Source organism: Aplidium turbinatum, chromosome 3 (assembly GCF_918807975.1).
Source record: "Aplidium turbinatum chromosome 3, kaAplTurb1.1, whole genome shotgun sequence".
NCBI lineage: Eukaryota > Metazoa > Chordata > Ascidiacea > Aplousobranchia > Polyclinidae > Aplidium > Aplidium turbinatum.
In genome coordinates this window covers 29,230,884-29,247,073 of record NC_137474.1, presented here as the reverse complement: position 1 = coordinate 29,247,073, position 16,190 = coordinate 29,230,884, and the positions used below count along the sequence as shown (strand labels likewise).

General features: G+C 38.9%; 1 protein-coding gene across 6 annotated transcripts in view; it reads left to right on the top strand.

Moving 5' to 3' along the window:
- Positions 1–1,171: 1,171 nt before the first annotated feature.
- The window catches only part of LOC145767062 (carbohydrate sulfotransferase 3-like), a 33,679-nt gene continuing 18,660 nt past the window's right edge, over positions 1,172–16,190 (top strand). For 3 of the 6 annotated variants that reach the window (XM_082578804.1, XM_082578802.1, XM_082578805.1), the window contains exons 1-3: positions 1,172–1,381; positions 1,775–1,954; positions 9,366–9,645. In XM_082578804.1, coding sequence (XP_082434930.1) covers positions 1,258–1,381; positions 1,775–1,954; positions 9,366–9,645 — 584 coding nt within the window. In that variant the 5' untranslated portion in view covers positions 1,172–1,257. The remainder of the gene's footprint in view (positions 1,382–1,774; positions 1,955–9,365; positions 9,646–16,190) is intronic. The other 3 variants (XM_082578807.1, XM_082578803.1, XM_082578806.1) reach the window with 3 other exon arrangements.

Here is a 16,190-nt window from a genome sequence, read left to right as displayed (position 1 = left end):
CATCTGAGGCATCTCTATAGAAATGGGGCTGAACCAAGTCAGCTCCCTAGATACTCAGATTTCGTAGAGGATTCATTTTCGCTAGTAGACACACGTAAAAGTCCCCAACGGCAATTGTTTTGGCGGAAGAGGGCAGTGTGTGAAGGCAGGCATCCTGTAAAGCGGGCCTCGATGAACAGAGCACCCGGCAGCCCGTTGCAACCAGTTCCCCTGTAGCTGGACGTTTCAATCTTATTGGACCACAGTGGACATGGAGCTGGCCAAGAGTGTGTGCGTAGCTCTCGCGTAGTCATGACCACCTTAAACAATCATACAAACGAATGGCGTTTGTCTCAATTTGTACCTGGACCAAACAAATTCCAATGGTGATGATATCACGGGTAACGGGGACACCGTGACAGGCTTGGTAGAGTTGGAAGTCTCCAGCCCGGTTTCACACATTCGCGGCTGATCGACGACGATGTCCTCATAAAATTGGAAGAAAATTAACCCACTCTCCGTTGTCCGCAAAATCTCCGCACTGTGTTAAGCCCTCATGTCTTTCTCGTCATTTTTCTTCAATTCAACTTCACTTCACAACTTTTTCACGCGTTTGGCTCGCAGTCGAGAGCCTGCATGTTTGACTCCAGCCATCCGCACTTGCTGTTGTTTCTCTGGGCAAGAAACTTTGCGATAATTGCCTCTACCCAGTGATCGATTTCGAGTAATGGGTAGTACCAAATTTAAGTCATAAGTAGAGTAGACAACCGGAGACAGACATTGCCGTCGCCTGCAGCGTGGGTCAGGTGTACGTCGGAAGGCGTACACTGATGCATAGCGCTTAAATCCGCTTTCCCGCAATGCAGGATAAAGATATGCAAAACAAACAAACTCTCTTTCTTGACTTGTTAGTCAGTCAACATTCCCATTGTAAGCGTGTTTGACGTGTGGTGTCCTTTTGTGACGTGTCCTTTCACTTCGGCAATACTGTCCTTTCACTTCGCACATTCATCAAATTTTTTCGCAATCATTCTTCGCACACTGCATAATTTACTCGCAATCATTCTCGTATCATTTGTTCAGTTTGTGCTTTCAGTCCAGAGTGTCGTTACAGTTACAGTGCATAGTCAAATTTATCTTACCATTTTTCATTTTATGTATTGCAGATTTAATTCCTGATGAGGACACACGTACGTGTCGAAAACGTTTGAGTTTATTTTATTTTAATTATGTTATATTTTGTGTGAAATAAAGTATGTTAAGCCCGCTAAAGTTACTATGTTTTATTTCTCTATGGTTCAACAAAGCAAACTCTCTACCAAAGCTTTATCATCAAATTTATGCACAAAAAGGTTGAGTGATCAGAGCCAGAACGTGACACGGCAGCGGCAAACATTTGAAGGTATCTTATTCTGGTTTCATATTTTGGATCTGGTTAAAATTTGAAACCGTTTCTGAGGGATTCGGTATTCTGAAATGAATATCCCTAGCCAACTACATTGTTAAGTTGTGCGTGTCTGATATGCTCCCGGTTTTGCGATTAGACGCGGAACCTGATTGTGAAATTGGTATGGGAAGGTGGGGTCAAATGATTGGTAAATAATTTTGATGTTGTATTATGTAAAAAAGGATGTCCGCATCCCAGGAACACTCCTCCCCCCCTGGACTGTGGACATCTTTTATGGACAGCCCCTAAGCAAGTTTCAAATAAAATCGAGCATGACAGTGATTGATTAGTTGAAGTAGAAGCGTTTTTTAATGTAAAAGCTTATGCTTCATGTTTTTCCTTTTATAGGAACTAGAATTATCAACTTAAAAGAGGTCATTTTATGCGACAAGTTAATGAAACTTTCAAATATCCAACTTGCGTTTTGTTTCTGCTTGATGATAGGTTTACTTTCAATTTCACTTTGGTCGTCTTTTTCTTTACTTGAAATGAATGCATTCCAAACCACTACAAGACAAAAAAGGAAAGGTAACACGAGTCCCTAATTAAGTTGTTAAATGCTTAATCTTGTGAAACCATACTTTTCACGTTTTATAACCTGTTTCTATGGCAAGTTTGTAGCGTCATGAAATTTATGTTGAAGGTATTATATATTTTGCAGCTGGCTTAATTACATATTTTCAACTAACTTTGTGCTGTGATTATGGTATTGATTGTTCTGTTCGAAATCATTGTTTGATGTGAGATAAATACTTTTAACTATATTCAGAAACATAGTTTTTTTTAAGGTTTAAAATTTTTTGTACGTTGATGAAAAGTAAATATAAACATTAAACAAATTACTAGTGATGGAACAACCTCCGGCTCCGTCCACTTCTTTCAACCGTGACACCGGGCCGGAGGTGATAGTGGCGTCGGAGGTGTGTTGTGGCTGTGATCAAGCTCATGACTTTGGATAAACCTAATTTTATGTAGGCCTACCATTGTGGTATTGTAGTGATGCAAGAAGGTTCAAGGAAGTCAATCTAAAATCTTCAATATATTAGATAGAAAACATAGTCAATGTTGAATTCTACCCACATGTTTATTTCTGAATGAACCTCTTTGAAGGACCGTAATCATTGCCATGAAGCACCTTCTTTAATAGTGTCTGGCTATCTGGCTTCACTACTTTTACGGCTTCACTGGCTCTGCCCGGCATCAATGAGTCTCTCAGGCCCGGAATTCAGACACTTCTTAGAAAAACGTACCATATCAAACGAATATGAGGTGGTTTCTCCAAGTTCCCGAGCGTCTTGGAATGATTATGGCCCCCGACTTCCCTGTCAACGCTACTGCCAACAACTGCTTGGTTAAAACATTGATTAAAAGATAGATATTAACAAAGGCCATAAGCTCCGGCAGTAATTGACATCTAGCCAAAACATCCGGCCTCCGGCCAAAATTTTGCCTCTGGTGTATCACTACAAATAACTGTTACCAATTATTATTTTTCATACAACAAAAGAAAAGGACGCCATATGCTGTACGGTTGCTAGTTAGACGCTGTGGCCCTAAATGGATAAAGGATGACGACGTACTATCAAATTTAGTGATCCATATAATAAAACGGCTGCTATATATATATTTTAGAACAGCGGTTCTCAACCAGAGATTCATGGAGCTTTTTTGGGGTTCCTGAAAGTTTCCAAGTTTGCAGCATGATTAATAAATTACAGCATGTAAAAATTGGTTGTGTTTTATACTTGTGTATTACAGTGATTTTCAAACTGTGCGTCGCGACGCGATAGTGCGTCGTTTGGATGTTCAAAGGACGTCGCACAAAGGTTCGCTTTCCTAACTAAAAAAAATATTAGAGCTATGGATGTTCAACTTAGTTCAACTATTTTTATAGATGTTCAACAGTTGGTTTTGCATTAGCATCGGACTAGCTGAATGATGGCTTGTGGTGCAGGTAGAATCTTTGTGGTGATAGACTGTTTTTTTTTTTTGCTGAGACTTTTCGGTCATTTGTCGGAATTGATTTGAAAAAATTCGGTCATTTTTTTTATTTATTTTGGTCATTTTTGTGATGAAAATATTTCCTTTCAAGTAGCTAATACAAACCAAAATTTGCACTTCCTGACTAGCTACAACATTAAGTTTCGCTGAGAAACGTTGTTTTTTTTTCAGACATTTTGACCGAATTGACTATATTTTTTTTGGACATTTTGCTAAAATGTCGGTCAATGACCGATAAATGACCGAAAAAAAAAACCAGTGTGAAATCCCACTTTCATCCTGATGGTAGCCATGCCGAAGTGGATCAAGGAGCTGTTGCCTCATTACAGTGGCTTTGGCACCAGACACGACTCTGCCAAGTTCTTGCAAAACAGGTGCCATCTCAGTTTTGGAATATTGTTTGTGTGGACAGTTGGACACCCTTCGGGCAGTAGATCGTGCACACAAAACTGGCCAGCACTTTTTTCACATTCTGAGATAGTATGCCGTTCTCAGGTAACTGCATTAGTGCACTGATTGTTTCCATTCCTGCCTTCAAGTAGGCTACTGTTGAAACCACTCGGTTTTACCCAATCCTGAGAATCTACCAACAATACCAGTAATGCTTTCGCCTTCTCTTGTCCTAGAGCTCTCCATATTGGTGCGATCATCAGTGTACCTGATAGCATAGAAAATTAGAAATGGACGAGCTTTTGCAGAGTTGGTCGTAGTTTGCCACAGCAAGGACTAGAACGTCTGTGTCCGGTCTGAAGAAGGCTAACTGCGCACCAGGACCCTGCTGTGATGCTGATGCTGCGAGGCAGATCAAGGAGTCAGCTTCTTTGTGATTGTTCACTTCAAAGGTGATGTTCCGATTGCTTCTGGTGTGGCTTGACGCTGAAGTTATCACCAGCTTTGGAGAATGCTTGTTATATCCGATTACTTCGTATTTGTTTGGCTGTCTTGTACAACATCTTGGTTTTGTCCATTTCTCTGCCATAACTTTGCATCATGGACATGTGAACCATCTCTTCTTTACAAGCTTCAGGGTTGTATAAAACGGATGGCTTTCTTCTGCCTTTCTGTCTCACTTTTTTGACATTTGGCAACTCTGAAAGAGTCTTATCCTTCAGCCACTGTCGTGTCGATTTCGGTTTGTGTTTCTCTGCCTCTTCTTTGCCTCCTAGCAGGGAAATGTAAGTTTTCTCAAAGTTATCCATGGGAAGGTGAGCTTCCTTGTCTGGATCCCTAGATTGATCAATTCGATCAAGCACGCCGTCTGCATTGGTGACATTGTTGACAGACTTCTGTTTGTTTTTGGCTTCATCTCTGAAGACATGAAACACATGCCGAGTCCAGCAGAGCTTGTGGCAATTCACATCTATCGCATGGGCATCACTTGGAGATATCGCATTACTCAACCTTATAATTAGAACAGGATCCTGAGTAATTTCGATAGCTTGCCTGAGTGTTCTCCCCGAATTCTCTATTTAGACTTTGTAGAGAAACTGTCCATCATCTCCCCGACAGAAGCACCGGTCTTTTGACAGAGGCTCTGTTGCAGATCTAGTGAATGGTACTGCTGTAGCTGATGTGCTCTCATCCATTTCTGAGCTTGTTCGTTGGTGTCCTCGTTTTTTGGAAGCATATTTTCCTGTTGACATGGCATTTTGAAATCGACCCCTGGCTCGTTGTTATGGATACCTGATTGATTGCACTAAGGTAACAACTTCGATGCCATGTTGCTGTTGCTTCAAGCATGGTTTCTTTAGAGAATCTCTTGAGACATCTCTGAAGAGCAACATATTCTAGTGGGAATTTCTCAAGCACACGTATTTGCATAATACACTGTATTACGATATTACAATAACTGCATTACAGTATTACAATAAATACGTGTATTTACATATTTACTCGTATTTCATTGCTTTATATTTGATATAAGAAAACTACCGTTTACTGTCCTGTAGGGCGTAGGCGGAGAAAACTTTTTTTCTCAACATTGAGAAAATTCCAAGTCTGACTAGTTAGATTGCTGGAAAATGAAGACTTCCGTTTCTTCGACTTGTTGTTTTTCTTGAGCCATTGCAAACAAACTGTATATTTATTCAGAAATGTCTGCATATCAGCAGGCACTAACCGATCAATGCAATAAACAAAGAAAAACGAAACACATGATCAGACACTGCTTCAGTGCTTCAACACCTGTCGGAAACCTACAAGAAATTACCATCAGGCATTGCAGAGTGCAAAGCAATGTTGCATAAGGCGTTTTCGAATAATAAATTCTCATCAGTGCAACTACGTTTGAACCCGTAATAACAACGTTACAATTTAAAAACTCATTACATGTATTACAAAGATTATAAAAACATATTCTCAGTGTTCAATTGAATATTAATAATTGCATTGATCGGTTAGTGCCTGCTTATATGCAGACATTTCTGAATAAATATACAGTTTGTTTGCAATGACTCAAGAAAAACAACAAGTCGAAGAAACGGAAGTCTTCATTTTCCAGCAATCTAACTAGTCAGACTTGGAATGTTCTCAATGTTGAGAGAAAAAGTTTTCTCAGCTTACAGGACAGTAAACGGTAGTTTTCTTATATCAAATATTACTGGTAATTTCCTTGGGTTTGTCTGAATTTCACAATTAACTACCATTGCTTTATGTAGTCAGTCTGATGTTTTTGATCTGAATTCACAATCTATGGTTTGAAAAACATTTTAGGCACCTTTACTAAAAAGTAGAGGCCCACTCAGTGAGTTTCGGAGGGAGTGAGAAGGGGGCGAAATGGTACTCACACTGCCCTGTAGGGTAGGCCTTCTTTTTTGTTGCACATATATGTTCAAAGTGCTTTGGCGTTTTTGACGTTTAAACCTTGTGTTCCGATTGCCATTTCCTTCCTTTTGATGATTGCCTTTTGCGGTTTCTTTGTCGTCCTGCCGCCGGGTTTCCGTTGTCATGATGGTGTTGTTTCAAAGCATCTGCACAGCACGTTGTAGCCTTGGCGACATCTAACGGATCAATCTCTTTATACTTGAAGAAAAAGCCACAGTGGGATAATTTTTGTTTAAAGTACCGTAATAAATTGCATTCGACATTAAAACTTTCACAGAGAGGTTCGATCTGTACTTTAATCTTAGGATATTGCTTGGTAATCGAACTATTACAGTATTTACTTATCCGTTTAAGCCTACTACTTTCATATTTACATTTCTAATAACTCAATACAAAAGTACAGTGACATAAGAAAAGACCGTGAAAGTTTATATTTTACCAACAAATGGCCTCGGCTACCTTAAGCCTTGGTCAGACAATAAAATCACGTCAGACTATAAGTATATTTAGCATTAGGCTACTCTTGATAAAAAAAATGTCAAGTTACTCATACGCGCCGACTTCCGGGGGGCGGCGCCCCCAGTAAATTTATGATTGAGGGGCAACAAAAAAAGCTGATACAATTGGTGTTTCAAAGAAACAATACTTCGCGAAAGAGATTTAGATCATTTAAACGGACTTAAATAATGCCGAAAGCGAAAAACAGCTTACGTTGTTCTTGCCCGCAAAACAGGAGCTGATCGCATGGCTTTCTCTGGAACGTGAATTACTACTGAGATGCGCACGGCACGCGTGCTCACAGTCACACTCTGCTTAGGCCTATCTTCCCGCGCGTGAGGAGCAACTTCAAAGTCAAAACGCGTAGTAGCGAAAAAGCGAATGCGAAGTTTAATGTTTATTCTCATTTCACGAATTATCCAAACGTCCGTTAGATATTTTGTGACTTCAAACATGAAATTGATTTTAGCAAACTTTATCGAGTTGAAACTACGACACAACAAACAATTACGTGAATACAGCTTAAAGAAAAAATGCATTTTTCAAAACTGTCATCCGTATTCCCTTCTCCTGTGTTTAAGTCGAATAGCTTATTCCCGATGCTGTCATTCAATGGTTCATCTAAGTATTGGAATTGACATACGGTGAGGAAATTTCAAAGTATTATATATCGTATAGTAACTTACGCTGGTGAAATAAGGAATAGTTACGTAAGTATTCACGCAATATTAAGTAAACTAGCCAAATTAGAGGCGCTATTTTCAACGAGGTCTTCCCGCTGTGAGATCAATTATAATTCAACAGAACGCATTGTTTTGTTCGCAATGTGTGAGAATTAAATTGAAAACCGATAAAAAAGGTGTTTAATGGTCTTGGTCGCAGTCTCGCAGATATTGCCTGCATTAACGACGTCTCTTACCGCTATTATCACCTAGCTAACCTGACATCATTGTTTTATGCGGCCTCTAAGGTTTGACATCGACTTCAACGATCATGGAATGTTACGTAATAAGAACGATTATATCCTACGTACGCAAAAATAAAAAAATTGATCTCTTAAAACAGCTCTTTCTGCTGTTTTCTCTCGTGAGCTTTGCATATTGCTCAACAAGTGCATGAAGTTTAGAATTGACAAGAAATCATTAAATTTGAAAATTAAGTTTGAATCACTGCAATAAACGTATTCGAAACTTTTGCTTCAGACGACGCCATTTCACATTCCATAATCTACGTCGGCAATGATTTTGTCGCAGCAAAAATGCGTTAATTTTAAAAACTGTGGAGCTGGAGACAATAGCTTGTCCCGTGTATAAGTTGAACCTGTCTTTTTGAGGTGAAAATCACTTGCGAACATCTCGACCTATACTCGAGTATATACAGTAATGGGTATTCGATAAAAGACTATAAAGACTTTCGATAAAAAACAGAAGAGAAAACACTTCGCCGTTGTTAACGCTTTGAAGGTAAGGAATTAGCAAAACGAGGTTAATAAAACTGATAGCTGGTTTCCACTCTGCTTAAGAATTGAGATCACAATTCTTTGCGTTTTATTTCGATAACTTCACTTTCTTGATCGTTTTTATTCACTCGCACGAAAAGGAAATGAATCAGCTTGTTTTCCAACTATGAGTTAACAATATCAACATTTTTACGACTAGGCATACTGCATACGTAAAACTACGGTAATCGTTTCAAGTAGCGGTTCTAATAAATTCGGTTTGCGACCTAGGTGTCAATATAAATAAGACACTAAGCTTAATCAAAGACTATTTTAATTGAGTAAAATAGCGTTATGGTTATGACGTCATCACCATTCTCGCCCCCCAAGGTTTTTTGAAAAGTCGGCGCCTATGAAGTTACTGTATATCGAACGCTGTACTTCTCTACCCCAGTAACAAAATCCTGCGTACGCCACTGAACACACTGTCAATACGCGTGGTTTATTGGGTTGAGTAAGCTTACTACGTCCTCTACGTAAAACATCAGCTAATATATGCGACGTCAACAGTGTTACATCACATTTTTTTGTTTTCAATACAAAATTTATCTAAGTGAGTAATCTAGTTGTTGCAAACTAAAAAAATATTATCAATGCAAGCTGAGTGTGGTATACTAATTTTACACAGTATGACTCACTGGTTATTATTGGCTAATAAATGTTTTTCCATTCGTTTTCATTTCAATTCGAAAAAAATTTCAAATGCCTCTCCCCCCATTTGAGAAAATCCTGCGTACACCACTGCTTGTAGGCCTACCTGTTAATGTGTATCGGTTTCAAACTGTTCAGTATTCAATTTGGTATCAAGCCGATGTTGGCCATTTTTAAACGACCCCGACTCCGATCACGCCACAATCTCTCCGACTCCACGGCCCTGGTAATAGACTATGTACTATTGTACTATGCAGTTGTGACATGTCATAATTAGGCATGTCAAAAGTGCGACCAACATTATGAAATTTATACAAAGTAGCCTACATGTTTGCTGTGCAACTACCCTTTCGAAAATTGCATCATCGATTTTTGTGTTGTATTTTGCGTTTGTATTCTTTCAAACATCTAGATTTTTTAGCAGTAATTTAGTTGTTTTGAGTTCAGTTATTTCTAATACATTGGCAGCGTTACTCATCGTGACTTACCATCGATCGGGATCGAGTTTCGTTGGTCAATATTTTAACCAAAGAAATGACACGTTCTACATCTTCGAACCACTCTTCCAGTTCGACGATGGATGTACAGAAGGATCGAACGAACGGCGGCAAGTTGCTCATTTAAGAAACCTATTTAAGTGCAAAATGCAAAGTCCACACCAGTTTTCGAAAAAACTAGGTACCTTGCACAACAAAACCATTCAGGCTCGTCTTCGGAGGGAATGCTACAAACAAAATTTCTGTTTCAGGTAATGTTTAGCAGAGATGTATCAATACTAATATTTTGAAGATACCCTTATTTTTGCCGATACCAATATTGTTAGTATTAAAGTGTTGCAAGACTACGTACCGTATTTTACGGACCATAAGGCGCACTTTAAATTCTTTTTTTTTCCTCATAAATTGATCGTGCGCCTTATGGTCCGATGCGCCTTATGTATGGATCAAGTGCGGTAGTGCTTTATTGCCTACACTCAAAACCAGTACCGATATACTATTATATATGGTCCGGTGCGCCTTATGATCCGGTGCGCCTTATAGTCCGGTGCGCCTTATGTATGAACAAAAAACTAATCAAAGCAATTTATTGACAGTGCGCCTTATAGTCCGGTGCGCCTTATGGTCCGTAAAATACGGTAGTAGTGTAACATGTACCATGTTTTTAACCAACAAATTTATATTTTAACATTTAACCGAAACTTATCAGAATTGCAAAATGCATTTCAACGCTGCAAATTCAAAACCTAAGTTCTGTTCTCACGAAACTTAGGTCACGCTTCCTGTTCAACCAATGTCACTCACACGGAATTTAGCTCAACACATCTGTATTTCTAATCAAGGACGTGCACTCAGGGGAGGCAGGTGAGGCAGTGCCTCACCTGCCAACATCTGGCAAAGCAAAAGTTATATCAAAGAAATGGTTATCACAGAATAAATATTTTTTGTTAAAAAGTAGTAAATATTGCACGTTTTTAGGTCCTTTAGTTTGTGTGAATTGCTGTAGTCGTGCCCCCTTTCCCCCAAATTTTACGTTTCTACACCCAAACTGTGCTTTAATTTGTTTCTGTTTCTGTGGCGATATTCCTATCGAGCGTTCATGTGGTCAAAATCGTTGAAATACGCAAGGAGAGGCAACGCCAGCTTTGCCTCACTTCAGATCAGAAAACTTCCATACACTGTGCCACTATGCGTGCCGTTTTCTTTCGCAAAGTCGCCAGAAATCATCAGGAACGATTTAGCTACGATTTGAGGCACGCCTCAAATGTGACGTCACAGCTATGAAACCTTTTTCGTCAAGCTGAAGTGCCCGCGAGCCTACGTGGTATGTGACTTCTTGCAGCATAAAGGATTGTTTCTTATAAAATGTAAATAAAATGGAGGAAGATTTAGTATCAAATCTGAGAGATTTTTAAAAACTAAACTTTCAATCTAAAGTTGAAGTCATAAATAAAGGAAGACCTGTTCCAAATTTATAAGGTTTGCATCAGACGACTGAACAAAAAAAAAATAACTTGCAACTTTCAAAGAGATTGGTACTCAAAAAAGAAGTGGCTGTGTGGCTATGCTTTAAAAATTGCCTTTTCTGCTTTCCCGTCTCTTATTTTCAATATCTAGTGATAATGTTTGGAGTAAAGAAGGGTCTCTACAACAAAGTCACAGATGTTTTAGTCCAAAAGGATAGGCGCATGGATTTTATTTTTAATAAATGTGAAAGCATGCTGCTAATTTTTTTGATTAGTAAGTTATGACACCGTTTTTGTTGTTAAAAAATTTTATTGTAAAAGTTACTTGAAAAAAGTAGTGCCTCACCATCTAGGAACCTCACCGCACGTCACTGTTTCTAATGCGACATGACCAGTGGTGGATTTCCAGAAGATTAGCTTCCGGAGTGCTAGTTTTTTACTTTCCAAATGCGCTAGGTGCCGTAGAAGAAATTCAGAAATATGTCTTTATAAGACTTTAAAACAACACACTTGGTGTAGGCTACCTAAAACGTTGCTATAAAGTAAGTATCATGGTCTATAGATGGTATAGCGTTGTTTAATGCAAATGTAGAAGAAATTCAGAAATATATCTTTATAAGACTTTGAAACAACACACTTGATGTACCTAAAACGTTGCTAAAGTAAGTATCATGGTCTATAGATGGTCGGAATGGCCTGTTTCGGCGAGTCCGATTCGGCTAATCCGATTCGGCTAGTCCGATTCGGCGAGTTCCCTATTCGGCGAGTTTTTGAAATTTTATTTTTGAAAGGGAATTATCGGGTATCGTAGCCTAACTGTTTTCACATCGTTTTAACGTCGCTGAACGTGCAGAAAGGAATAAAAATTAAATGTTTAAACTATTAAATTAAAATTCGTCAGATCAGTTCAGTTGTTTTTATTTCTGACCATCATATCAAAAACAATACACGTCAACATAGCAAAGGTAGAAGCGACAAAACGTGAACGCTAAAACGTGGTTGAATTCGTCATGTCCGTTCAGTTGTTTTTAAGCTAGAAGCGACAAAACGCGAACGTTAAAACGTGCTTGTGACCGAAGTAAGTTATTGAGTTGAAAGAAATTTGACACGGTTGCAACACCTTCAGAAAAATTTAAGATGTGAAGAGAAAATAAAAAAAAGAAAATGTTACAAAAAAAAATCATGTTTAATGTCTACAAGTTAGTACTTTTGAATAGTTGAAATGATTAGTTTGGATCAACAAATGTGTGGCCTACAGCTTGGATTGAAAGGAAATTATCGGGCACCGTAGCCTAGTTATCCCTACCAGCAAAAATTTGTTCCAAGAACCCAGTTAGCCTAACAGTTCATTTTTACATTGTAGTAACAGAATGAAAAGGCTAACCAAATGTGTGGCCTATCGTTTTAACGTCGCTAAACGTTGAAATCGTGTAGAAAAGAGAACTTTGATGACTAGGATACGTTGCAAGCCTTAAAGCAGCCGGCGGCCATGGCCGCTAAGTAGTGCTTGAATGACCGCCTGTGCTACCTCCTCCGTCGGCCAAGTTCGGCCGCCGGTTTCTCAATTATTTAATTTCGCAATAGAATGATCGTGGATTAAATGTCGAAAATATGTAGTATCAAAGAGTGACGCAGAATTAGGTCAGCGCGTCAGAATCACTACTGTTGTATTGAATATATTCAGCTGCGAGCACCAGCGCTGGAAGTCTTGTTTGCAATTCCCGAATGTTTATTTTAACGAAGTGTTAATCCGAAGTGCTAATTTACATCGGCTGGCGATATTGTCGTTTTTATATCGATTCAATGTTGTCGGACATTAAATCGTTGTTAAAAAGGAGAACTTTGTTAGTTGACATCCCTGGGTAAAACACGTGCCTTCATAATTGAGAAATGTCCCCGCTTTGGGTTAGTAACTTCACACCCTCAATGGTGACATCATAACGATATAAATGGTCAGGTTTTATGAAAGGCGGTATGCAGTTGAAACAATTTACTGAGCTGCGAGCAGTTAAAACAATTTAGGGTCGTTAAATGGTCCCGCAATACCGGATTACAATCCCGATAGAGCATTTAATGCGTGGTACAACGATTCTATTGCAGGACGTCGCCCAGACTTCAACAACGCTAAGTGATTATTTTAACATTGTTGCAAGTTTAATGCTATTTACTTGTGCTATCGTTATTGTATTTTGGCCTCCAAGCATGCAGATTTGGTCGCCGAGAAGGAGCTCTCGGTAGGCCACGATGGCTGCCGGAAAAAAACACGAGTTTTAAGGCCTGCGTTGAAACTGAGAAACATTCACAGTAACCCTTCGATACGTTGCATTTTTAAGATTATGCATTTTTAAGATAATGTATTCAGACGTTGAATCAATGTACAAATGAACTGTTAGGCTAAATGGGTTCTTGGAACAAATCGAAGGGCTTCTGTGAATGTTTCCCAGTTTCAACGTATCCTAGTCAGCAAAGTTCTCTTTTCTACACGATTTCAACGTTTAGCATCGTTAAAACGATGTTAAAACGGCAATTTCTGCTGGTTGGGATAACTAGGCTACGGTGCCCGATAATTTCCTTTCAATCCAAGCTTTTGTTGATCCAAACTAATCATTTTAACTATTCAAAAGTACTAACTTATAAACATTAAACATGATTTTTTTTTGTAACATTTTCTTTTTTTATTTTCCCTTCATTTTGTAAATTTTTCTAAAGGTGTTGCGACTGTGCCAAATTTCTTTCAACTCAATAACTTACTTCGGTCACAAGCACGTTTTAACGTTCGCGTTTTGTCGCTTCTACCTTTTTCTACACCTTTGCTATGTTGACGTAAATTGTTTTTGATAACATGATCAAAAATAAAAACAACTGAACTGACATGACGAATTCAAGCATGTTTTAACGTTCGCGTTTTGTCGCTTCTACCTTTGCTATGTTGACGTGTATTGTTTTTCACATGATAGTCAGAAATAAAAACAACTGAACTGACGTAACGAATTTTAATTTAATAGTTCAAACATTTTATTTTTATTCCTTTCTGCACGATTTCAACGTTTAACGATGTAAAAACGGCAATTATAATTAGGCTACGGTACCCGATAATTCCCTTTCAAACATAAAATTTCAAAAACTCGCCGAATAGGGCACTCGCCGAAAAAGGCTCTCGCCGAATAGGGGACTTGCCGAATCAGATTAGCCGAATCGGACTCGCCGAATCGGATTCGCCGAATAGTAGCAGACCCATAGATGGTATAGCGTTGTTCAATGCAAATATTCATATTTTAGTGAAACAATAATACAAAAAATACAAGTTATAGCCTAGAAAAAAAAAGAAAAAAATTTGTTTTTAGTTTTTTCCACTTTTGATTTTTCAAGTTATAGCCTACAATTTTTAAGACACTTATCGTATTCAAAATCATGAAATCTCTGGCGACTTCGGGTCTCAATTGCCGGGTTACGTCCATGGCGTAATCAGGATCCAACATACTTCGCTGGTTAAAAATTTCTCAGTGGAAGACGGATCATTCGTATAAAGAGTAAACTTGAAACAGTTACAGTGTGTAGAGAAGCACGGTTAGATGTCAGTATGAGGTTCATTTGTGAAAATCCGCGCTCACACTCGCTCGATGAAATTGGAAGGGATTATAGTGACGTTATCAAATTTTGAAGACTTTGGGATCTTCTTTTCGTAGTTATACATTCACGAAGTCCTCTCACAGCAGCTTCGCGTTCATCTAAGCGCAATCTCTTTGCCACTTCAATGATTTCGTTTTCTCCGTGTGTCATTTTATTACTGTGTCCTCTGGCCAAATAGTTGAATCAAGTATTTTTCAGCTGTTAATAAATGACAAGTCTGTAGAATTCAACAAGCGATCTTGGATGGAATTTCGAAGTGGTTATACGCCCTTCTCTGTGGGGTGGAAATCACCATTTTCCCAATAGGCTATGGGGTGGGAATGAAAAAGTAGAAGTAGAATTTTTAGACCACCCCTAGAAGTGGTTAAAACTACACTTTTTGATTTACAGTGTAGAAGATGCGGGGATTGATTAGCGCGCTATTTCTGCAATTGTTTACATGTAATTCTACACCTTTTAACTCTAAGTTTTCTTCAGCATCCTTAGCAATACCATAATGTCGTCCGGGTTTGTTCCTTCGTGTTTCAAATAATTTTGCAAGATTATTAACTTTGTTATCTGCATCTCAAATAGTAGCCTACATGCTCTGTTTTACAGTTCAATGCTTAGGCTATTTCGGATAATTCTTGCGAGTATTCGTACATCAAAGCCAAGTCCAACAAGAAATCCGTGTATGTTATCTTCGACAAGAATCCTTGATATTTCGCATGTTCCTGAGAATCTCTTGTGTCGCTAACAGCCACCTTTTTGAAAAATTTGACAAGTGCTGGGAAATCATTCCAGACGGCACTAACTGTGCGGAAACTCGAGGCTACCCAACGTGTGTCCAGTAAGCCTACCCTTCCGATTTTCGACAACTGCACTTCAACAGCCGCAGCACATTCACCCAATTCCCTGCTATTGTTAGGAGAAGCGTGGTAAAGGCTATAGCGTTTGTCCATAAAAGATCGAAATCGATTCAAATTACTGACTGATTTTACAGCATGACGAACCGATAGTTTCAATCTATGGTTGTACAATACCACACCACAATGTCTGGAAAATTAATCACGAAGCCATTTTGCTACACCATTTTTGCGACCTATCATCACAGCCGCGCCATCACATACAACACCAATCAAACAAGAAGATAAAAATGTTGTAGACATGCCATATGACTTTAGGCAGCTCTTCAGGGAATCATAGATGCCATTCGCCGTAAGAATAGCGAGCTCAACAAGACAAATACATTCACAGATTCGCTTCCGTCAAGACTGGTACAAAGCTATATTATTATCAGAGTAAATACCCGATTTAACGTGTTCGACTCATTAAGAATTATAGATACACTTTTACTGAACAGGGCAAAGCATAATAAGAGTATAAAATATTTGAGCTTCCGGAACGCCATTCCGGAGAAGTCAGTTTTTTGATTGAGCTTCCGGAGCGGTGCTCCGGACCGCTCCGGCTGAAATCCAGCCCTGGACATGACTATGTAACCGGTATCGCTTCCCTTGACTCTCAGGATAGCTATTATTGATAAAAAGGCTCTAACGGTATATTATGGAGTAAGCGGGGAATTGAAAAAGGTTCACACTCAGAAATAGACTTGCACAGCGAACGGACTGAACACCAGAACGAGAAGGTTAAATTCACGACAGGAGAATGTCGCTCATCTAACACCCGTCTCAACAAACTAAATTGGTTAGACATTTTTTTCA